We start from the raw sequence: 25,529 nt of genomic DNA, 5'->3' as shown, positions 1-25,529 counted from the left end.
TGAAGGCATAAAATGGTCTTGAAATATGTCTCTGTTAAATGGACAAATCCCGAACGCTTTATACCTTGTGACAATATTGGATTGTTAAAATGCCAATGGGAAAGCCTGAGCAATGATTCCAGGGATATCGTAAATTGTCATACTCTATCCTGGATGATATAGCATCCATTGATCTATTGTGTTATTGATATATTTCTTTAGGAGCCCATAAACCGACCTATCCAAGGGTTGAAGGCGATGAGTAGAATGCGGTGGAAAAAATAGCATAACTATGCCATTTTCTTTTTCAAAGTTTAGTCCTTCGATGGATAGAGGAGAGCTGTGGTTGTCTCAATGCAAGAGATATGGATTTTCCTTAGTTGACCTTACGTGGTTATGATAATGTTGCAGAAAAGCAACAAATAACTCTTCTGTCATCCAGCCTAAGGGATTGCTACCACCTTTGCAGCCAATTGTTCCGTCTCGTATGAAATGAACCCGAGAAAAAACAAAAAATGGTAGAACTGAATTGCTAACTGCCGAAACAGCAGTAGCTGAGGTGACTAATGTGCCTCTTCCAGCCGAGGTACTTGCTTAAATCCTTTTCTAGCAACAACTTTGTTCGGTTTTTGCACCGTAGTTATCCCAGTTTCGTCCATATTCCATATGTCTTGTGGTTGAATATAAGACCGTTCAATTACCGATTCTAGATTATCAAAAAAGCTTTTGACATTATGTGGGTTAAAGCTCGTGTATCGAGCCAAGCTAGTAGCTTCAGGAGTTCTTATTGACAAAGCTGGGTGTCTCTTCAAAAAACACGTGAACCAATCGGAGCCAGCCAACTTGTTCGATTCCCAAGACTTGGGGACTTTTAAGTGGATAGACATCTGATCAAAAAAATTATACTATAATAGTCTTGGGTGCTTTGAATGGTATTTTTAAACCAACTTTTTTTTGTAACCAATAGATATGATTCTAATTCCCAGTCCGAATTATTTTTTTCATTTCTGGAAATTCATAACTGAGGACTTTCCTTTTCATTATTCCTTTCTTTCGGTAAGATGAACGGTAGTATATCTTGGTATAGCTTCCAGGAGACGGTTATGCGAGGATCTATCAATATTTCATAAAGACGCACGGCACTCATACCAAATTAAGAAATGAAAAATAATGTTTACTCAGAATTCCGTAAATATCTAGCAAACCGTCAGTCCACGTGGATTCTGTTTACCAATGAAAATATCGAATCGTAAATATAAATGCATTTCTATTGGCCGAAGCAGTATGTACACAATTTATTTGAAGTATTCCTGCTAGACAGTCTACAATAAGCAGTGGCGTCACTTGGCAAGATTAATTTAATTAATAAATTTATTTAAATAAATAGAAAAATAGACGTTCTTTAGACCATAGGCGATGAAGACAATGAAATTGCACAGTATAGTGAGAATAAAGAGAGGTATGAATTTAATAATAGAGATTTAGATATACAAACACAACAATTTATTTTAAATATTTATCGAATATTTAAAAAAGGAAAATATTCAGCAATCTGATAATGCAATCATAATAAGAATTGCAGAATTAAATAGAGTAAACAAATTTTCCATTTGGCGAGTAGTCACAGAACCGAAAAACATGTAAAGAAAAACAGAAATCAGTTGACAAAGCTACTCAAGATTTTATACGTTGAACAATTTATATATTTATAACAAAGCTCCATTTTCTTATTTACCTAACTCGCTCAATATAATGATATAGATGTCACTAGTTATAATTTTTTTCTAGTCTCACTACAATTCACTGAATTAGTTTTATAATGTCATAGAAAACATCCCAGCTTTTATAATATAAGTTTCTCAGTAATTGTACTCATATGAAAGAATACTTTTTTCTTTTTTAGTTTCATTATTACCAATAGCGTGTTTTTTAGTTTTTTAAAACTATAAGTTATTCATTTAAGCACGTAATGATAGCCAATTTAGTCCAAAATCGGGTTGAGATTATTTGCTATAATATATATTATTTGACTACCAAGTAGATTATTAACCCTTTCAAATATAAATTTTTAAAAATTCTGCCCACCTAATTTTACACCAAAATGATTCATTAATTTGCTTTTAGATACCAATAATTGTACATAGTTTTGTATCAAAGGCTAGGTCATATTTTTCTAAACAATTTGCATTTTGTTAATTCCATTTCATTTAACAAACTATTAGAAAAATTGGTTTCTGAAACACCTTGTAGTAAGTAATAGTGTAAAATCAAAATTGATGAGAAATTGAAAGATAAAAATTTTGAGCAATTGTATATCTATTATTGTATCACTTTCTACAAGGATTTGTAACTGGCTACTCTGTGCATCCCTTTGACAAGTCATTTTGCAAGACGATTAGTCATTTTTTGGGAAATTAAACATAAAGCTCAATTTATTGACCTGGTGAGGTGAGGCATTAGCAAATACGTTTACATAATATGCGAGCGACAATAACCCCCAAAAATGCATAGCAGTGACCAGATTCGTCCTAATGGTTAATAATAGTCAATCTATATGTCTTGGAAGTCGCTGAATCCGAATATAAAGTTTCTTTCTAATTAAATTTGGAGGAACCTTGTCAAAATCGAATTTTAAGAAAAATTTTCGATAAACATTGAGTCATCGTTTTTTGTGTTCAGCTCGCGACAAGAAAAATTAACATTTCTTTATGAAAATCTAATAGTATATTCTTCAAATATTTTGTAAAATACGAAATGATGTACGAAACCTTTTTTCGACCGAGTGGGAAATTTTGGAAAAGTTTTATCATGGTATTATGAAAAAGTTGAATAATTGTTTTTAATTATCTATCACTACATATACAATCTAAAATTACATAGCTTAAGGAAGTCCTTCAGAAGATTCCATCTCTCAATCTTTATTAGAAAAAAAGATGTCGATTTTTCAAGTTTCGTGTAGTACTCAGCGCGCGTGTTTGTCGAGATCTAGTTGGAGAAATAAGAAAATAAGCTTACTCAACTTCGCAGGATACTTGACTTTGAGCTTTTTTTGTATATTTGCAGTTGTCAAATACGATTAAGAACATTTTTTCCATGTAAAAAATTTCTTTATTATAACTAATTATTTAAATCGTTATAAAATTGTACCTTAGTGAGTAACGGACACAAATAACACGTCTATGAATAAATTTTTAAATAATAAGAAGCAAGAGTTTTGAAAATTTTGGACAGTTTTTGATACTTTACAAAATAGTTAGAGAATACTTTATTAAATTTTCATAAAGAAATATCGATTTTTCGAGAACTTGTTGAAAGTTGGACGCAAAAAGTTATGACAAACTTCATATTCGTATTTAGCAACCACAAAAACATTAAGATATACCACTTTCATCTATTAGTACGAATCTGGTCACTTTTTCGTGTTTCTAAGCGTCTTTTTGGGGGTTTGCCGCTCATCTATAATATGCTTGCTTCTTAACAATTCTTGTTACATAAAAATTGTAATTTATCATTTTTTTCATTAAGAATTGTCTTTACAAGTCATAACTAAATATATTGATATCATTTTTTTAATCTGTTGCTTTTATTTTCGATAAATTTACGTACTGGAAATGTTTGTTATAGTTAGAATATGTGTTAATGTTTCAAGGTCGTCTAAAAGGTCATTTAGTAGATCATCATCAAGCACTAGTGATGGTATTATTTGAAATTTTTAAATGATATTCCATAACATAAGAAAATAAAGTTTTAAAGGGAAGTCGCTGACCTGTGATCGGACGTTTTTTAAATTAGCTATTATTAGAAATTTTGTGATACTTATTAGTTCAAAATCACAAGTAAGACCTAATATGACTAAATATCGAAAGTACTTGCTAATGTCAGGAGTGCTTGAAATTTGAATTATAGGACATTCTAATCTTTTCCCCAACAATAATTGCAACAAACGATATTCAATTACCAAATCTTTACGAATCCAGTCAATATTTTTTATTAAAAAGATTTCCAATCATTTCCACAATAGAGACGTATTTGCAAGGATCGTTTATCAATATTTGCCTTTAAAAATTTGGATTATTTATTATTGTGAAATCACTTGTCATCATTACTGTCGCATGTTTATATTAAAAAAATTACCTATAACCGAAGTAGGACTCGCACGACATACTTCTTTATTCGAACTGTATCATATATTGGTATCTTTTTCCCTATCAACCTAAGTTACAATAGTTCTAGTTTCTACTAAATAATAACTTATATTTGGCAAAAAATGAAACTTCAACGATGGATACTTTTTTCTTATTTATATACATTACAGACAATAGACAATTTGTCCGCGGGTTTGATCCCGAATCAGTTTAGAGACCGATCGCATGCGCACTTTCAAAATTATTGTTCGCGGGGGGGATGATTATAAATTTAACTCTTTACATCATTAAAAAAGTTTAGCGCGGCTATACGGTGGATACATCAAAACTTTCCAGCCAAACAACTAGCGTTTTCTTTCGTCACCTTCAATCACATCAGTTGCTTACATTGGATATTTTGATCTGGTTCCAGAATTTCCTTCACGTCTTTTATTAGTGCAAGTGATGCACTTCGCTTTTTATAATTTTTTTCAAAAGTGACTCTGTCAAATTTTATAGTGTTCAGTTTCATGTAAATGGGTCATGGTTTACTTTTAGTTCGGTATCAATGTCTCAAGATGAAATAAGTCAAACTAGATCAAAGTTTTGAAGAAATTCATCATTAACCGTTAACGAACGATTTTACCGAGACTTTTTTTATTTTAAACATCGAAATTTCCAGAACTAAATCGTGGAAAACAATCATGAAATTAGCATTCAATTCAGCATTCATTAGTGTGAAACTACTTTATTCATTTAAAAATATTTTTCACGACTTTCAAATCATGGTATCGTCAAATAAATAAGTAATTGTTTTATGGGAAATTAAACATGCAACAATTTGTTGGTGTAGATATAATAAAATATATTAAATTCGTTAAAGTTTTATTTTCAAAATAATCTACGAATTAATGTCAATGAATAATTGTCTTGCTTCATAGACGAAAAAAAGTTATTCTTAATAAAAACGTAAATTCCAATAATCAGATATTAGGAAGTTTAAGTATTAAGTAGTATACAAGATTTATTGAAGTAATGAATTATGCTTAAAAGGAAGTTACCTTCATATTTTATAATATCGAACATTATCCCTGAAATTTATAGTACCCTGATAACCAGAGAACGGTAGCAGTATTTCAAAGAATCTCCACTACTTATATGCTAATCTCAACTTTCATTGATCCGATTTACGTTCCACAAGGCCCCATATTAGCTCCACTTCTTCATATCATTTTTATAACATCATATGCTGTCGATACCGTGGTAATTGTTTGCGCCCAGATATACTTTTACCAAACGGACGATCCCAAAATATCCTGTCTCAATTCTCAATATTCGGAAAACGTAAACCATCGTCTTTACCAATCACAATAACCTGAGCATGACACTTCTGCTACGTAATTTCTACTTGATGCAGTACGGAGGCGAGTCTGTCTCATCAAGGAACCCATCCATCTACTATACATCATTGCATATAGAGCAAACGCCTACTGCTCCGTACTCAAACACCAACTCAAAAATGTCTTGTTTTGTGAGTAATAAATTCTCAAGTTCTGCCAGTACAAATGACGATTCTGACCCAGCAACACCGTTTACTTCAATACCGCCAATTTCGACCAGTTCAAATGACCTACAAGCCCGGTATATGATTCGCAATATCGAATCAAGCAATGTCCTTTCCAAAAAAACCTTCTTCCTTCCTGGATTATTACTATACGTACCCTTTCCTTATTACTAGCTATAGTCTACTAAGAGCTTTCCTACTTCTCCTAACGCAATTAGATGAAACCATTTCTAAACTCCACCTCGACTCTATGCTCACCCACTAGCTTAATATACCTCAAAAGCTTATTGGTTAGTCGATTCATTTTGTTTTGTCGTATTTTACTCTTACAGGAACGCGAACGCACATATAGTGAGCGAATGTCCACGAAAAGAAAACATTCCAAAAACCCCCCCAACCCCATCTCTGCATTGGAAAACTTTTCTATATCAAAGTTATTCCTAAAGTAAACTATAATCCTAAAAAGATGTCCCTTTCTCCGCCAATAAAATTACTGCAACGAACTTTTGTCATCTACTTCGATAAGATCGGGCTGATTAATTGTAGCAACTGCTACCAAATTCTATTGACTTCTTACATACACCGCTCTCTGGTGATCAAGGTGGGGTTCTTCTGAACTTCTAAGTGCTTTATATTGTTGGTATAAGCCTAACCATAATGAAAACTTGTCAATTTAGAGTATATAATAAAAGTCAAAAGTATATTTCACGCCTGCTGGTAACCTAAAGTTTGCCATCACTTTTTATCTATTTTTCACATACGATAAAAATTTATTGAATCACTATAAACAGGCAAGTTATTCATTCTAATAAGAATTTAATAATAACTGAAAACATATTCGTAGTTTATTCACAATATTTCAACTGAATTTTGCTTCAAACTGAATAAGATCTACTGTTTAATGTTTATTTTTTCTCAGATAGCGAAGAGTGTGAACAATGTTACAAGATTCTCGAAGAATTAGAAAACATAGACGATGATTGTGAACGTCATGGTATAAAGTTTGTTAAAACACAAGATCTTCGAATAGCCGAACAGTACGGAGCCACGGACTATCCGGTTTTGATGTATTTTGAAAATGGAATCGGTGGAGTATTTGAAGGTATAAACGAAATAAAAAAAATAAACGCGAGTAATAATCACAGCTTTTTAACTTAAAGGTGATGTGGAGGAAGAAGAAGAAGTTCTCCAGTGGCTTATACAACAAAGGACGGAAGATAGAATAGAATTAATAACCAGGGTGATGCTTGAAAAAATGGTAGAAGAAACGCAATACTTAGCTGTATATTTCTATAAACAGAACTGTTATATCTGTGAAGAAATCCTTGAAGAGTTAGAACAAATTGATGACGAATGCGACATATACGGTATTCATTTAGTGAGAATTCAAGATCCCCAATTAGCTAAAAGATACAGCATCAAAACATTCCCTGCGTTGGTTTATTTCAGAAACGGAAATCCGTTATTGTTTGAAGGAGATCTTCAAAACGAACAGTCTGTTTTAGAATGGTTGACAGATGATGACAATAGAGAGCTGGAAGATCAAATCGAGTTGGTAAATGAGAGGATGCTAATCAGATTATTGAATACATCTCCATTTCTGGCTGTTTTCTTTTGTAAGTACATAAAACTCACATGTTATGACACGACGTATGACAGGAGCTAGGAGCGGTACATTTTGGTTAATTTGCATATGAAATGGTGTGGGTCGGGGTGAAATTGTGGAGTGTTTTGCTTTATTGCGATTTGTTTTGTTACTTTCCGTTATTTATATCGAAGTATATGAGTGATATGAAAAAGACAAAAAAAGCAATCTCTACCTTGATGTGCTTTACTGCTACCACAAATAGAAGTAGGACTGATTAACTACTCTCAAGAGCTCGGAGTTACACCAACCAATTTGCCAGTGGAATACTTTCTTCCTTCAGTATCGCTACCAAAAAGTCTGGTTGCAATGTATGATGAAAAATATATGGCAAAGTCATAGGATGCTTGAAAAATCGACTAAATAACTTAAAGCAGTTTAACAACACGATCTTCAGCAGAAGCAGAACAAAGGCACTTATTATTAATTACAAATTTCAAAACTAGTTCTTTTTCATTACAATAACTATGAAGTTATATTTATTTGACCCACATATGGCCAATGAAAGCATTCTAAAATAATCAAATACAGTTTCTTTTAGATTTCAATTTCCTTATATTTTTATTTAAATTTGAAGAAATAATATTGTTATGACCTTCTTGAAGTGCCATCTTCGGACGGAGATTTACGACCATCAATACTATTTGTATTTTATTCACAACTTCGTCCTAAACCTCTCTTTCTCTATATCTTTCCCTGTATAATCAATCTCTGGAATTCGTATCGTTGTCCCCTTGTCCCCGAAGTACTCTTATTTGCAGGCTTTTATGATAGTCAATAATTTTCTTTATGTCGCAATTTTGCTTAAAACTTCTTCATTTGTGATTCTATCTGTCCATCATATTCGTAGTATTCTTCTCGATATCTACATTTCAAAGGCTTCCAGTTTTTTCATTATTGCTTTGTTTAAGTAACTGCCTCCATTCCGTACAGAAAAATCGTGTATATTTAACATTCCATCATTCTAGTTTTCAATTCGTTATTCAAGTTTTTACATCAAGAAGTTTTTCATTTTATAAAATGAACTGCGAGCAATTTCAATTCTTTCTTTTATCTCTCCAGTGCTGTCATTTCTCGAATTAATCAAGTCCCTAGATATTTGTATTTCTGTACTTTTTCAATGTGGTTATTTCCAATTTGTAACTACGCATTCTTACCTCGCATTCTCGAAAAGTGCATTTATTTAGTTTTATTTGAATTCATGTGTAGCTCATACCGCTCGCTGAATCTTCTTTCCAACCTTTAATGAACTTGTTTACTGGTCTTGTAAGATATAAAGCAATGTCTAAAATAGAATGATGGTTCTTTCTAAAAACATTTTTATGAAAATTGCTAATCCATAACATTGTTACCAGGCAATAATATTATTATGAATAAGGACTACGGTTAATTAGTGAAGCTTCGAATGATAAGTTAATTAAATTATGGAAAGAAACTGGTTCAGCGTTCAAACCACAAATAACAGGTCGTCCTAGAACATTTAGGACCGAACATAAGACTGAGAGTGTGACGCAGTCTGTAAGAGAAGATCCATGATTGTCTACTCACACGACATCATCTGTCAGTTATAACGACGAAGTTTGCAACGAATTTCAAATGTTAATCTTAAACTGCATTCATACAAGTTGCAATTAATACAAGAATTGAAAGAATGTAACTTAAGAGAAAGGCTCGTATTTCCTAATGAAATGCTTTATAGATTTTCCAATTTTGACAATACTCTACTTTCTCTGATGACACCCATTTCCATAACAATGGGTACGTGATTCTTGAAAATTGTGGTTACTGGAACAATGAGAATAACAAACTCAAACTGAATGACAATACGGACAAACTACAAAAATAGTAAATCAAATTACTCCAGGTGGTTGTGAAACAGATGTTTCCAGGCAGACTGATTTCGAAAAGAGGTGATCCTTGGCCTTCTCGTTGTCCATATTTAACACCTCAAACATAAAGTCTACAATAATAATCCGAGAAACATCGTTCAGCCGAAAGAAAATTTCCGTGGTGAAGTGGTAGCAATTACATCAGAATTACTGCCGTCGTAAAGAAGATCATTATTTAAATTATGTTATTTCTGAGAAATTAACTCCCAGAGATCATTTAACAGCTCCTTAATTTCATTTTAAGAATTTCTCGTTTATTTATTTCTCAACCTATTTTTTTAATATGGGTTGATGGAGCCACAGTATGAAAGCATTACGTGCATAATCGTGAAAGATCTCTTTGAGGTTAGTCCTCCAAGATTCTGTCAATTTTTCGCTAAAGTAGCAATTTATGTTATTTTACGGTCTAAATGCCTGACACAGATGTTAATTAAGAGATTAAGATAAGTTACTTATTCACAGATGATGAAGACTGTCCAGAATGCGATATGATTCTGGAACATTTGGAAGAAATCGATAACGAAGCTGATCTGTTTGGAATAGATTTCGTAAAAATCTGCAGTGCACAAGCGGCAGCCGAGCAGGGTCTCCATACGCTTCCTGCATTGATGTATTTCAGAAAGAAAAAACCGATGGTATACGACGGTGATCTAAGTCAAGCTGATCGCGTATTAGAATGGTTAACATCACAAGATGTATTCGAAATTAAAAATGAAATCGAAGAAGTCAATAAAAAGATGCTAGAGAAATTGCTGGAGGAGAACGAATACGTTACAGTATTTTTTTGTAAGTACATTTTTTCTTTGCCAAGGTTTTTTAGCGAAGCTTACTAAGAAAATACGTATACATAAGTTGACTACAATCTGGAATAGCAGATTTATTAATTTGTTTCAGATGAGCTGAACTCTGAAGACAGTAAATTAATATTAGAAAAATTGGAAAACATCGACAGTGAAACAGACAATTTTGACATAACGTTCGTTAAGATGGCCGACGCTCGATACGCCAGAAAATGGGGGGTGACGAACCTTCCTGCCATCGTGTATTTCAGACGCCGCTTCCCGAGCATATATAGGGGAGATTTACATTCCGAAGCGGATGTCCTCGAATGGCTCCGAAAGAACAGATTCAGGCAACCCGAGTTGAATCTCTTCATGTATGCACTTATGGCGATAATCGTAGCATTTTTTATTTACACGGCATTTTTACTACAATGTTTCAAAGTTACGCCCACGACAACGGTCGTTGTGCATACGAAGCAAAGTTAAACGTTTTTATTTCATCTTTGAAGGGTTACATTTTTTTTATTTAACAACTTTTGATTAGAGTAGGTTTGATCTTGTAGTGCTGCTCGTATACCGTCGAATCGATCGTAGCTCGATTTGTTTGAGGACTCTTCCATGCACCATTTGAGTTGAAAAGATGAACAATTTTTTATTATCATTTGTGCTGCTTATGGATAAAATCATTGATATTTCAATATCAATATAAGGTCAAACTTCGAATTAATACCAACATCTGATTTCTATAAAACTCCGTGAAGTATTGGGATGGAATGATGGGGTAATGCTAAAGAAATTGGGGAGTGGGGAAAGACAGATATAAAAACAATGAGATCTGGTGCTCTGAACTGGTTCTATCATCGGGAGAATGGGATTCTGAGCCCCGAGCTCGAAGGTATTTATAAAAAAGCGGTTTTTATGATATGAATGTAGAAACGAGAGCGATAAGCACCGAGAAAATCCAAGGAACCGAGTAAATTTTATCTCAAATGCTTGTAAATTGCATTTAACTAACCTAACCTTGTTTTTATTGATCCTTTCTAAGTAACAACAGAGAGTACCTCATGAAGATAAGGGATCGAAGTTTATGATTACCTGTCCTCCGTACTTCTCATTTGCTCATAAGATGAATCTGGTCACTATTTTTGATTGATTGGGAGATCGGTTTATAATAGTTTATCCAGTTCTATCTGGCTGCTCGCCCTTTCGAGTTACCAGATAGATGAGGGAAATCGTCTCGTTTTCTAACGCATCTTTCAGCATCATAAGAGCTCATAGGATAAACATGCGAATTCAAGAATTTATTGAAACGAGTTTTGGGGATTTAATTCTTATTTAATTAGACAGAGTTTTCAAGAGCTGAATTTTTTTGTTGAGTTGGTGAATTTCGGAGGTACAAAAGGAGGCATCCCCAAGAGAATTGTTTGTTGGTACTAATCCAAAGATGAGCCTATTATCACGATAACTGTTATATATAAATTTGAATGAAATATAGGATTTTTAAACAAATCTATTTGTAATAATTACCGAAAAATACAAGAATCTTTCAATAAACATTTGACCTTCAAGCATTATCAATTTTTGACGTAATAATCATTGTCCAACATATTGGAAACAGACATTTATCTTCCATTTTATTTGATTGCAATAATTTTGCGATCATTATAATAGTTTCCTATCAGAAATTCCATTTCTCCCATTAAATATCCCTCTATATTCTTCTTTATTAGCCCTTCAATATCTACACCTGTATATATTTATCTCTCCATTTTCACTATTCTTCTTTAGCTAATTAAAAGAATTTACACTCTCGTTTTTCTCTATTATCGTTCCTCAATTGTCTGATATTAGCTTCTTCTTTTTTCATTATATCCTCAGCACATCTTTCACAATGTTCAATCTAATTAGAATTATAATTATCAATTCATTGCTTTTAAATGTTTTTTCAAGCTTTATTCTATAGTTTGTACTTAACGCCAATAGTAACACCTTTTGTAGTACCCAGTTTAAATGTGCTTTCAAGGAATAAAGGCAGTAAAGTAAAGAGACCAAATGGAGCCATTCATATACAAACGCGCGCTTTGGACAAGCGCTAACCAACCGCAACGCTGGTAGTTTTCAGTACAACCGATGCGTTTTGATGGCGCTTCCAGTGACAAGCGCTTGCTTTTCATACTCTGCTGTATATTTTGAAAACAAGTTTCTATCAATACACTTTCAAAATTGAACATGGGTTATGATGTAAAGCTATTTATTTATGGAATTCAAAAACAGAAATGTATGTGGGATGTGTATGTTTACAGTATCACTTTTCCCTACTGCACGATCAACGCGGCGTCTAACGCCCTCCTATGTACATAACCTGAACTATTATATCGTAAAGCTACAGTGCTCAAGATACTTTTTCAACTTATAGCTTTCGTTTGCAGATTGTCGGCATCGTTGTGTGCTTCAAGTGAAACACATCCAAAATAAAACGCATTTCATAAACGGACGTATTTTTTCTAAACTTCAAATATTTTCACAATATATTCATTGATATACATAACAAATATGTTATGCCTACATAGTGAAAAAATTTTACTTTTCCCCGAGCTTCATACTATTTTCATAGTCTGGCAACATTGTAATATCATACCAATAGTAAAGACGTATACCATATTTATAGTGCAAACTAGACTTAATTTTTTTCGCCGTAGATACCCCGAAGGTGTTCATTTTTGTGACATTTATCACGAACCAACCTCTAGCCTAGGTATTTTCTAGAATAAACCTTCGGCCAGTTAATAATATATTAAAATAAATATTATATACATTTTATTCTAGTTTTGAATTCAAATTTAAACTTTAGATGTTCATAAATCCTTCGTGTATATTCAAAACAATGCATGTGCATTTGACATGTTCAGAAGATATTCGGAATGTGTTTAAATTGTCTACCGCGAGCAAAGCTAATGGCAGGAGCTTCGAATATGTTTGTTGAAAGTATTTCTTGTACCTTGTTACGTAACTCATAAATTGAAAATAAAATTGGATCTATATGATTTTTTTGTTCAGTTTTCTCCACTTGTTGTAGATATTATGTTGTATAGAATATTCTAATTTTTTAATTTAGTTATTTATTCATTTAATCGCTGTTACCCTTCACCCGTGAGTTAAAATTATTCAACGGATTTTCGAATCCTGGACCAATAAGTTACGTAATCGTTCAACGTTAAGAAAGTGTTCATTGTAAATCTTAATATAATGTTAACGTCTACTCTGTACATATTGTACTATCATTCCCGAAATAGGCAAAAAAGGTAAATCAGTTTTAAATATGTGAATAAAGGAATGTAAATCTTGTAAATAAATATGTAAATGTAAGTGATACCTACAATGTTTTATTCTGTAAACCTTACAGTAATTCCTTGCTCCCCAACGTACAGCGCTTGCCCTACAGAGAGGCAATTTGATAGTAAAAGGGGGCAATTCGAAAATGGACTTGACACGAGTTTAACCCTATATAAGATAAAATAAATTCCTTAATAATTGCGGCCAATAAAAACAAAATATCAACTAAGTTTTTCGCCTCGTCCAGTTAACCTCCCTGCGGCAGACGGCAGGCTCCGCGTGGACCCCCGAACGCTTAACAATCTCGCCAAACATCACAGTTGTTCGCATCTGACTCAAAGGACTTCAATTTATGGAGAAGGTAAGTTGACTTAACTCATTGACTCGTAAAGAATCTGTGGTCCGCAAATAAATCAAACAAGAGGCGTTGTAAGGTAAGATCATTCTCAAACATCACGGGTCAGCTGACCGATACCAATTGAGTTGAGAATATCTTTTTTCACATCTACGTGCATATTTAGTCTTAGATTTCGTATTAATTTAATGTTATCATTTTTTAGAAAGTTGAAGGGGTAGAGGAAGATTTTGCTTTAAATTAAAATCTTGAATTTTAGTTTTTCACTATATGTTTTGAAAATTTACTTAATGTGTTTCATTAACCACTTCCTAGTGATTTTTTTTGAAAACCTATTGAGTTGTTTAATCGAATAATTTTAATATTAAAAATTATGTATATGTTACATAGTGGTGCTTAAGAATTTTACTAGGGCTTGGTTGGGAGATAGCACAAAGAACGTTAGAAAACAATAAAGTAAGTGCTCGGATTAAAAATTTGCCTGAGAGACAGATCTTGAAATAATCCACACAACTTTGAAAGAGTACACAAACTACCAAACCTTATAAACAGTACAAATGATATTTTATCAAAATTTAATTAAGGGTGTAAGGACAAAAAATTAGTTCATTGTAAGACAAATGAGAATGTTTATCGTAATTTGGCAGTTGTCAAATGTCCTGAGTATAACGTCTCAGTAGAAGTTGTTTCCAGTAAGGGAAATCTAAAAGAAAAAGATCGACGCCAATTTTCGTGAACAAAATCATGATTTGAAGAAAACGTTTAAGGTTGATCACTTCTAAGAATGCTGATATCTAGACAAACATTTTACGAAATCTGTCGGCGTGTGGCGACAGTTATTTCGATTGAAAGAAAATCTGGATCAGGCAGAAAAGCTAAAAAGATGCCAAAAAAGAAGGGTGAAGCTTTGATTATACCGTCTGACGGAAAACTGGTGAGTTTGCGAGAATTGGGCAGAAAATTCAAAATTTATAAGAAATATATAAACAACATTCTAAAGGAATAGAATGTAGCTCAAAAATAAAAAAAATCGGCACTCAAATATTCTGAGAAGCAACAAATTGAACAAATTTTTGTTCCATTTCACAAATCTCAGTGACAACGAGTTTTCGCTCGGTTTTGGAATCATTATCGACGACGAGTCATATTTTACTTTTAACGGGAGTGAATAATAAGACTTATTGTTGTCAGAAAGGCGAGGAAGTAAATTCAGAAGTGTATTTCAAAAGACACAAAATTTTCAACTCGAATGTTTGGGTATGGTTGGCGACATCTTCTCATGACCGTTCTTCAGCTTACAACTTTAATGTTCATGGGCACAGAGAAACAAATCCAATTTGAAGAGATAAGATGTTTGTTGAATGACTTATGGTAAATAAGTTGTTGGAGGTAAAACACAGCGATGGAAAAATGATAGGTATATGTGGAAAAATGTATGAATAATACCATGATTTCCTTAAATAGCTGGAAAATAACGATGGCTTCTGTTTTATCTTCATAGAAATGCAAAAAATATTAATTTTCCTTAACAAAAGACCTAAACCAGGATTGATTGGAGAATTTTTTATGCATTGGCAAGAAATTGTTCCGAACATTCGAGAAATCCAACTTCAATTAAATTTTTAGGGCCTCCAAAAAATTATTTACTTCGAAATATTTTGACTAGGATGAAAGTGCCAAGTGCATAACAGATATTAATGCAGTTGTGTTCAATATATCTCCTGATATTCTACATTTGTACTACCTGTATAATGCTCAATGATGAAGATACATTAAAAAAAGAAGTCGCTATTTTTTTAGAGCATAAAGCAGATTCTGATTCTTAAACATCTAAATTTAACTTCAAGTAATATCGTAGAACATGACAATTAGAAATGCTCTTTCTAGAGAATTTTAATAAATTTAGTTATCAAGGAAATGTCGTAGTAAAACTTTAAGAGTTATATAAAATGTGTCTTATATGCGTCCACTAAATAAACAACTAAAAAATTTCCCCCTTCAGTCTTTTAATGTACCCAAAGCTCTGAATAATCCGGGTAAATGAACATGTATTTATTCCAATCGTCACAGATCTGCAACAACCTCGTATAAACACCGATAACTGCGAGCGCCAGGTCGTGTCGGTATCCTTTTGTAAGCACTATCATTTAGATGAGACTGATTTTTCTTGTCTTATGAGTATTTAGTGTCCATATTAACTATTTTCGCTTATGCTACTAACTTTCCACAAGTTACTATGTCCATTGTTCCTTGGGCATAAACAAAGAAAAGGCTACAAATAAATGTCCGGATCAAATCCTGAATCAACAAGATCTTTTGATTTGCCAAAGGATACGAAAATATTAATTTCACGAAAGTGTTCCGATCATTCAGTTACTTGGAGTGATTACTTGAATTTTTCAACCAACAGTAATTGGATTTTACTCTAGAATATAAACATTAATACAATAAACTGTTAAAGTGCATGTAGATATCCATCATCTTGCATTGCAGCTTTTCTTGCTCCAAGTCAAGTAGTCTTTAGACTATAGTGATTCTTTAGTTATAAAATATGAAACACTAAATTCCTGAATGTCCAAAAGCAAGTAACTACATAATAAACAAGGCTAAGACACACTATACTGGTTGCTATTCATGAAACTTTTCACAGAATACAAATAATTTCGCTTGACTCAATAAGATAACATTCCTTCTCCAATTAATTAATGGTACAGCACTTTCCAGACGAGTTACCCTGAATTATTTTTCCTATTGCCTGTAACATTGATAATTTTCTGAAAAACTCAATGAAAACTTTGAGGATCTTACTGTAAAATCAATGAAAACGAATATGGCTTAATTAAATTATACCTGATATTACATTCACCCCAAACGTAATATATACTACATGAAACTCAAGACTTGTAAGTGATACAAAAGTGGCAGATTATAAGAAAACTTTCCAGTACACTTTCACAGTTTATATTGCTGTTATTGATACTAAAGTGTGAAAAAATGAGCGAAAATAGCAAAAAAAGTGTGATTATCATTGGAACTGGTTTGGTAAATAATTCAGTCAATAACAATAATAGGAAATTGATACCAATCATTTTAATAGGTAGGTTCGCTATGTGCCTGTTTTATGGCAAAAAGAGGATATCAGGTCAACGTTTATGAGAGAAGACAAGGTAAGATTCAGCAACTAATTGATTTACTTTTCAATATTTCAATGTTTTTCTTATTTATACCCACATTGTATCTTACTTAAGAAATTTAATCATATACTAAACTGTTCACCATTCAATTAATTACCCACTAACACTTATCTAATTATAAACATACTAATTTATTTAAATACACCATTTACTTTTTATTATTCTAATGTGATCACTACAACGTCAGATTGTTTACTGACTCTGGATACTAACAAATTGTCTATAAAAACAGTCACAAGAAATTGTAAACAGACTATAAAAACTATACAAACGAATGCCGCTTTATAACCGCAGCATTTAGCATCGTTTTAGCGTAGTTTAACATAATTGAAACAGGTGCGTCTTCACGGTCTATGCTAGTAGACGATTTCGTAACAATATTTACCTTATTGTTTTAATTGGTATGTCTACTAAAAAATTACTGTGATGAATCTATTTTATCAATAAAATCCTTCTACCTAAACAATTCTTTATTGCCTCCTATTTTCCCAATAAGTTATTTTCCGTATATTTTCCCTCAACTTCCTCTATGCTTCAATTTTAACCCATTTCTTTTACTACCTACTTATAGATATATAAATTGTTGTTAAAGATATAAGAACTGGAAAGGAGGTAAGAGGAAAATCAATAAATTTAGCTCTATCCCATCGGGGTAGAAACGCATTAAGAGACGTTGAGTTGGAAGAAGATATCTTAAAAACTGCCATACCACTTAAAGGAAGATTTCTGCATGGCATTAATGGGGGTTTGAAATCTGTTATATATGATCCAATCTTGAAAAATGTGAGTGAACCTCAGTTTTAAAAAAAAGTACTAGTGAAACTGTAAACTACTCGTCTTTAGAAAATACGATATCTTATATTTTCACACTACTAATCTAATAATAGCTCTACTAATACTATTGTGAAAATATTTTATCTACTTTCACTAATTTTGATTTTGTATAAGTTAAATTGTACAAAAAAAGTTTGAGGATGAAAAATAATAAGAATTCTACAAAATACAAACAGTCCATGTCAGGTCTATGATATAACCTCAAAAAACATTTGATGTACGTCAAAATGGCAGCCGTAGGGCAAACAATCTATTTTCTTTTATGTACCCATATTAACTGCTCTTATTTTATGTTGTGGTAGTGAAAATTGTATTGTTTTTATGTTGATTTTTTGTTGACATTACCTTTCATTGTTGCATCCTACTAAAGATATTGAGTTTATCATACTTAAATGGGCACTTTGTAAGGTTACTGTTACTGTTACTGTTACATTAGATGAAAAGAGCTTTAGTCAGAATCCTGCTCATTTTCCACCGATATAGACATTGTCGCATACTTGCTTTTAACAACTAGTTTCTACACCCAAACCTACAACCTACAACCAATTGCTGTGTTCTGAAGTTTAAGAGCCCCGCTAAGGGAGGTGTGTATTCTTGTGTAAATATGACTAAAGTTACCAAATTCCAATGAGATTGAAATTAAATAGAATAAAAAATTTAACTCATAATGAATAATTAAATCCAAGAATTCACTTGATTTTAAAGTTACTTATATTTTATACTATATTGGTTCGATTGGAATTCAAAATAAGAGTAATGCCTTATATTGGTTTGAGTACTGGAAGCAGCTGTGACCGCTTATCGTCTGATTATCAAGAAAATTTAAAATCGTGTGTTAAAACTGGCTTTTAAGATTGTATTTACCACTCACCTATACTAAGCACAACACTGCATTGTCGAAAAGTAATAACTCTCTAAGGAGGCTCTTAGTAAAAGAATTTGAAAATATTGAGGTCTAAAAACTAACAAATGACAAAGCAAATAATACTTATACCAAAACCATTTGTTGGCCCCTATAGTAACCATTTTTGAATGAGCATCAATGGGTTTTGAAAAGGCTGGAGGGTGGATATAAGAAGTATCTCTTATGGGAGAAAAGTTGAAAAAGTGTCCATCTGTCAACATTAAATTATTGTTCGAAGACAAAAATATCGGTAGTGCAGCAAGTGGAAATAACGTGAATTTAGCAGTTACATATTTTACGTACAATTTTTGAAGGAATTTTTATATTAATAGTTTTGTTAAAATAGTTATGACTTTCAAATGGGAATTTAATTTACTATCCTACTCTTATAATGTCTGGCGCAGTTTTAAATCTTTCCACTTGCTACTAAAGCTCTACCTTAATTCGCATTCTTACAAGGGATAGTTTTTGATACACTGATATCTTTTACTCTCCCAATAAGGTTTTAATTATAAACAATTCGGTCTCGAAATGCATGGCTATCAAGGCAGATGTACACATTTCGATAAATCGTAAAAATTCATTGTAGTGTTTCATTGCATTACACTTGATATTTAATATCGTTTGTTTGGTCTATTTACACAAATATAGTCAATTAAAAACATGAAAACTTTTAGCTTTAGCGAGATATTTTAGGATTGAAAGAGTGATGCCCCTAAATGTAGGCAGCACATTATGCAATTTCTTTAAAAATTTGACACGTTTTCTTAAGTGAATGGGCGTATAAAATGTATAGTACGTTACACGAGTTGTAAGCCGAATACGCACGAAGGGTTACTTACAACTCTTGGTACGTATTATACTATTAAAAAATTGTTGCAAATGAACAGTATATATTGTAACCATTACATCATTTATCGAAGCTTGTAAATCTGGCTTTACTTCACATTCCATATCGTTTCAAATCTGGCCTTGTTCTGGTAGAAACTTTATATTTCCATTGTTTTCCTCTTTTGTTAGTATTGTAAATACAGAAATGTTTTAAAAATTGATAACAATTTTCAGTGTATCTACTCCTTGGGTAGAAATTACTTGAACAAAAAATTATTAGAAGGTAAAGAGATATATTAATTTTCATTTATATATTTCAATAAGTTTTGATATTTATTACAGCAACTAATAAATATTCGAATATTAAACACCATTTTGAGCATATGCTGACCAAATGCGATCTGTCCAAAGGAACTATCACCTTTCTTAAGTAAGTAAACACGCACCTTGCGCTTTGAGTAAAAATTTTCCAACTGTTTCCAATATGTATACCCTCCTTACCAAATAGCCGCTCGCAAAGTTTTTGGATAAAAAAAATTCAATGTAAACTTCGTATATTGATCAAAATTATGTTTTTATTTCATCAAAATAATAGTTATTACATACAATTAGTTTTCTCACCCCCAGTGGATGCAACATTTATTGTAAACATATTATTTTGTTTCGAATATATCATTCTACGAAGGCATATTATATATAATTTTCTGTTGAAAAAGTCAGTAATTTGTGCAATAAAAAGTATATTTGTCATAGTTTAAAAACTTGTGAGGAAATTCAGGAAACAGCTGACTTAATCATTGGAGCAGATGGAGCACATAGTAAACTACGTCTTTATATGCAACAGATGCCTCAATTTCAGTACACACAAACATATATAGAACATGGTTATTTGGAACTATATATTCCTCCTGAAAAAAGTTGTAAGATGCAACCAAATCATCTACATATATGGCCAAGGTAAGTTATCATTACTCTAATACTTCCGGTCATTCACAACTGATTATAAGAGACTAAATATTAGAAATGAGAGAATAATGAGCTCGTGAGGAATTATACTTAATTTCCATAACAAGATGGAGAGAATGGTAGACAGTACAAAAATTCTAGTAACATCTTGTATCTATCTGAGTATCTGCAGCAAGTGTGATTGTATTTACCTTTCCATCGGAATAATTCTTCCATGAACACAAAGGCCAATTCCACACTTAGCAGACCTTCGCTTAAATGACTTCTAACTGACTGGACTCCGACACGGAAGTTGGATCTTTACATATAAAGCTGTCTGTTGGTTGTCAACTAACCGATACCAGACCTTCATTCGGGACAGGTTCGCGTTGAGTGATGGATCGAAATAAGCTTTAGCGTTGATGATACTGTACAGGCGTTTGAAAAAGTGAAGAAAACAAAATGCTTTAGATTCATTCACTCAGTCATAAGAAAAGGTTGGGGCGCTCTTTTTACTTTTTGAAGATTTGAGAAATGATGGGGACAAGTTTTTTGACTGTTTCAAGATGTTTATATCAACTTTTGATTATATAAATGTAAGAACCAAAGATTCGATACAACGGTGGTCGTCCTTTGCCATTGGGCATTCTTTGCCTCGCCAATAACACGTTAGTTGATATTAGCAGGCTCAAGATATTAGAAGATTTGCTGGATAACGATTTTTTCCATGACCTTGGCAATGGCTGGAACTCAAGCAGTCGGACGGTAGTTATGGCGAGCTCTGTCTTTTTTTTCATTTTTGTTTATTCAAATCGAGCATGCTTGGTTATATGCAGGAAACATAATAGGGAACAGAGTTTCAATACTATTGGTTGTATTCCATCAGGGCCAATGGTTTTATTGATGTTATTGATTCTATTCCTGGTATCCATGAATCAATTCCTGGAAAACTGGGTGTTGTTTTCCCGAGAATCAAAAGTTGAATATGCGACTCAACAAGTCCGCAGTCAACTGTTGAACTTTTACAAGTGTCTATGTCTAATGTAGTTTTCATCAAACCATGGATTGTTGTCTGTAGAGCTCTTGATGGAGGAAGAAATGTAGGCTTCCATACATGCAAGGGTCATTGGAATTGAAGCAAACAACATTCCAAGGAAAGTTAAAAAGGAAATCCTTTAGATGCTTCCATTTGGCCTATCTATAATGCCAAACTTTACGTAGTTTAGGTGAATCCTGGGTTTGGATTTCTAGTTCACTCGTTGCTGTAATTAGTTTTTGATCTAATATTCCAAGTGGTGCATGTACGGTCGCGTTGTACAGATTAGTGTTTGTTCTTAGAAACTGGACTAAGAGGCTATAAAAGTTACCATCTTGATCGAAGGCTCTGGTTGGTTCATTTATAAGTGGGTCAGTCCGTGACTGTTGGCTTTCAGCCCCTCATCGTTTCTTTTTGTTGGAAAAATTCAACTAGCGAACGTAATGAACATTGAAACCACCAGCAATAATAATTAGGATGGTTTGAATGTAGCTAATCGATGATTGGCAAGGTTTAAGAATAACTATCTGTAATGGATATTGCAAGGAGGTCTGTTCAAGAAGCAAAAGGATTCTTTGAGTCGTTGTTTTAAATCACATAACATCGAATTCTAAGGTCTCGAGATTCTCTTAGTGCTGGCAAGATATGTCGTTCCTAACGAAGACGGCGAGTTCAAAGTTATACCTGAATCGAGTGTGTAATTCGTTTCCAGGATATGTTGTTGTTTTCACTTTTGCTTCTGCTAGAGACAGAATATTAGATTTCTTCAACTGCAGATGTTAGTGTGCAGCGTTTCGTGCTAAGACCTCGTATATTGCAGAAAGTTACCCTGATGATATTTTTGTTTAAAAGACCCTATTAGTTTTTTTCAATCCTAGTGAAGGATTTCTGAGATTTTAAACTGTCAATTATATACTACTGATATTGGGATGAGAATGATAATTGATATTAAATTGGACGCCACCAATGGAATTTACAATTTTGTCGGGCAGTGAAGAGATAGAACCATAGAAAGATTCGAATTGACGTAGAAAATTGAGAAAATGATGAACTACAGTAACAACTAAAAAAATGATACTTAACGGACAACATCAAGGTGAATAGCAAGTTACAAGCTCAAAGATTTACCATTATTAATACCCGTCAAATTAGAGTATTAACCTAACATGTATCAACTACTTCTGGTGAACTGTATCAGTTAAATTTCAGTTCTGATGTTGCTTAAGAGATACTTGACTCAGCATTAATCAATCTTCTATAATTTCAGATGTGAATTTATGATGATAGCTCTACCAAATCAAGATTCTTCCTGGACGGTTACTTTGTTTATGCCATTCAAAATTTTCTATCAACTAACAAAAAAAGAGGAGGTGATACGTTTTTTTCAAGATTATTTTTCAGATGCCGTAGAATTGATTGGAAAGGAGCAAATTGTAGATGTATTTTTGAATACACACCCTTCGCAATTAATATCTGTTAAATGTTCGCCGTATCATGCTGGATCAAAATTCTTAATTATTGGAGATGCAGCACATGCCATGGTTCCATTTTATGGTCAAGGTTTGTATATCAAAGATAGTTAATAGAAAAGGATAAATATTGTTGCCAAATGATTGAATGTTTTTTAAATCACATATAACAGTGTGAGTTGATAATTCCTTGATATAGAACAAAATTTATTGCAGGTATGAACGCTGGATTCGAAGATTGTTTTCTATTGAATAAGTTACTCGATAAGAACAATGATAACATAGTAGTTACACTGGATGAATACACTCAATTAAGAGTGAGAAATGCTCAAGCTATTTGTGATTTGGCTATGTATAACTATCTTGAAATGAGAAATTTGGTTAATACTACTTCATTTGCTTTGAGAAAAATACTGGATAATCAACTGTTCAAACTATTTCCAAATTTGTGGATTCCATTATATAATTCTGTCAGTTTTTCTACAATGGATTACCAGAGGTGTATTGAAAACAGAAAATGGCAGGACAATGTATGTTTTATAATATTATACTTCACCTACCCTTATTTTTTTCACTCACTTAGAAATGACTTACAAGAAAAATACATTTTTAAGACAACTTAATGAATCCAGATTTCTTCTTGAATACAAAATATGTTCTTTCATTTATAGAACTAAAATTTTCAAACTTTAGATTGAACTTTTTATAATTTATATAAGTTATATTTCCAACTATTCATACTACACAAAAAGTTACTATTGAAACTAATATATTGTAAATCAAAATTCAGTTTAAGTATCACACTCCTTCATATTTAACTTAACTTTTCGAGTTTTAGAAATTTTGAATGGGTTATTACAAGCAAATAAAAATTAGAATTGAAAGAGAGAGAAAGAGATGGACAGATAAACCCTATATTGTCAAAAAATTTGTAGACAAAAGCTTGTAAAAAACTAAGAACCAAACACCCAAATAACTAAATAAAGACACAAATAAAATAAAGTCTGAATATAAAGTATACACAAGAAAACTGCATTGAATAAAAAAATTACATTTTAAAATGTACATGTACATATGCAATATACATTACATGTATACATTGTCAAAATTAAACCAGATAATAAAAATAATTATACTGCAATTCTAAAATAGGTAATAATTTGTATTAAAACTCAATAACAACAATAAACCAGTGTGTAGCATGCTCGGAATTAAATATTAGTGCGAAGTGATTCCAGAAGTACCTGGCCCAAGAAAGAAATTAAAAAAATATATTTATTTTTCAACGTAATCTCTCTTTCCTAATATACTTTTCCCATTTTCAATAAGTTCAATACCTTTTTTATAATAAGAATTGTCAAACTCCTCAAAATAGCCATTAACTGCCGACATCACTCCTTCATTGTTGGAAAATATTTGACTACCCAGCCATTTTTCAAGTCTGGCAACAGAAAATAATCCGATGTGGCTAAATCTGGCGAATAGCGTGCATGAGATAGCAATTCAAACTTTCGGCCACGTTCATGCCACGGCAACGTTCATATTTTGAATCTTCTAAAGGAGTCCAGGCAGTAATCTCTGCTGTTAAGTTTGAGAAATATCTAATAATTCTCTTTTCTAGTTTGAAGATTCGTTCAAAGTGAAGCGCGCCAAACCTACCCCAGAAGGGAAGGACATATCGGAGGTGCGACTCAATTATAGCATAATGAACTTTTATAGAGATTCATGTGTTTGGTTCCATGGAAATTGATCTTATCGCAAATCAGACAGAACGTAATTTTTTAGATAAATCGACAATATGTAACTCCCATTTCAAATAATTGTCTACGACAAGCACTAAGATTCAACGACGCCAATGGTGGTGTTATTTAGTACAAAGGGTTGCAATCTATTTTTATATGAAAAAACTTAAGTTTTAGAAACGATAAGACACAGAAGACAATTGACATTTTAACAATTTTTGTACATGCCTTATTAACCACCACTTACCAGTACGCATTTTTAGCATTGTTTTTAAATATAATAAATTTGGTTCCGAATTCACTGGACTCGCGGTGGTTTTACTATTTTGATATACTATGAGCTGTCTCAAAAAAAAGCAGATCAAATTACAGCTGATCTGGTTATAGCGTTGAATTTAAATTTTACACCTCGTAGTTTTTATTGTATTACTATGTTCAAAGTAAAAACGTGTTAAAGAAAAGTTTTATGAATAAATGTTTTAAACAAATGAATCTGAACATCTAAATAAGATTCATAACAAAAGTAAAAACGATATTTGAAATGTTGTCCGTGAACCTTAAATTAATTATTGGCAAACTTCTTTATTTAATATGAAACTAATTTTAAATAGTAATGAATTAGGTTACTCAAAAATCTTTCCAAAAATGATTCACCTACTTAAACCTATATGAAAATCTAATACCTTTGGCAAAAATTACGAAATAAGACTTATAGACATTTTCTTTCAGGTATTACGAACTGCTTTTATTATTACTGGATTGTTCATTATAATATCCTTGTTGATTTCCAGATATTAAATTTTTTTGAAAATATATTTACTCGAAATAATGCTTTTTATTTCTATACTTTGTATGTATGCTAGATACAATGATTCACTGAAACCTGAAAGATCTATTGTCTTT

At 32.4% G+C, this 25,529-nt stretch overlaps 2 protein-coding genes across 5 annotated transcripts in view; both read left to right on the top strand.

The window, feature by feature from the left end:
- LOC130442335 (uncharacterized) overlaps positions 1 to 13,351 on the top strand; it is a 52,020-nt gene extending 38,669 nt beyond the window's left edge. For all 4 annotated transcript variants that reach the window (XM_056776356.1, XM_056776357.1, XM_056776354.1 and 1 more), the window contains 4 exons: positions 6,587 to 6,769; positions 6,828 to 7,283; positions 9,664 to 9,987; positions 10,096 to 13,351. In XM_056776356.1, coding sequence (XP_056632334.1) covers positions 6,587 to 6,769; positions 6,828 to 7,283; positions 9,664 to 9,987; positions 10,096 to 10,469 — 1,337 coding nt within the window. In that variant the 3' untranslated portion in view covers positions 10,470 to 13,351. The remainder of the gene's footprint in view (positions 1 to 6,586; positions 6,770 to 6,827; positions 7,284 to 9,663; positions 9,988 to 10,095) is intronic.
- Positions 13,352 to 16,602: 3,251 nt separating this feature from the next.
- On the top strand, positions 16,603 to 25,455 carry LOC130442380 (kynurenine 3-monooxygenase). Its single transcript, XM_056776436.1, has 9 exons — positions 16,603 to 16,713; positions 16,769 to 16,838; positions 17,458 to 17,648; positions 19,669 to 19,717; positions 19,777 to 19,864; positions 20,188 to 20,391; positions 22,683 to 22,975; positions 23,101 to 23,414; positions 25,356 to 25,455. Exons 1-9 carry the CDS (start codon positions 16,666 to 16,668, stop codon positions 25,422 to 25,424), a joined length of 1,326 nt encoding a protein of 441 aa, XP_056632414.1. The 5' UTR covers positions 16,603 to 16,665; the 3' UTR covers positions 25,425 to 25,455.
- Positions 25,456 to 25,529: the final 74 nt, after the last annotated feature.

The sequence above is a fragment of the Diorhabda sublineata genome, chromosome 4 (assembly GCF_026230105.1).
Source record: "Diorhabda sublineata isolate icDioSubl1.1 chromosome 4, icDioSubl1.1, whole genome shotgun sequence".
NCBI classification, from domain to species: domain Eukaryota; kingdom Metazoa; phylum Arthropoda; class Insecta; order Coleoptera; family Chrysomelidae; genus Diorhabda; species Diorhabda sublineata.
This window is presented reverse-complemented; position numbering and strand designations above follow the sequence as displayed.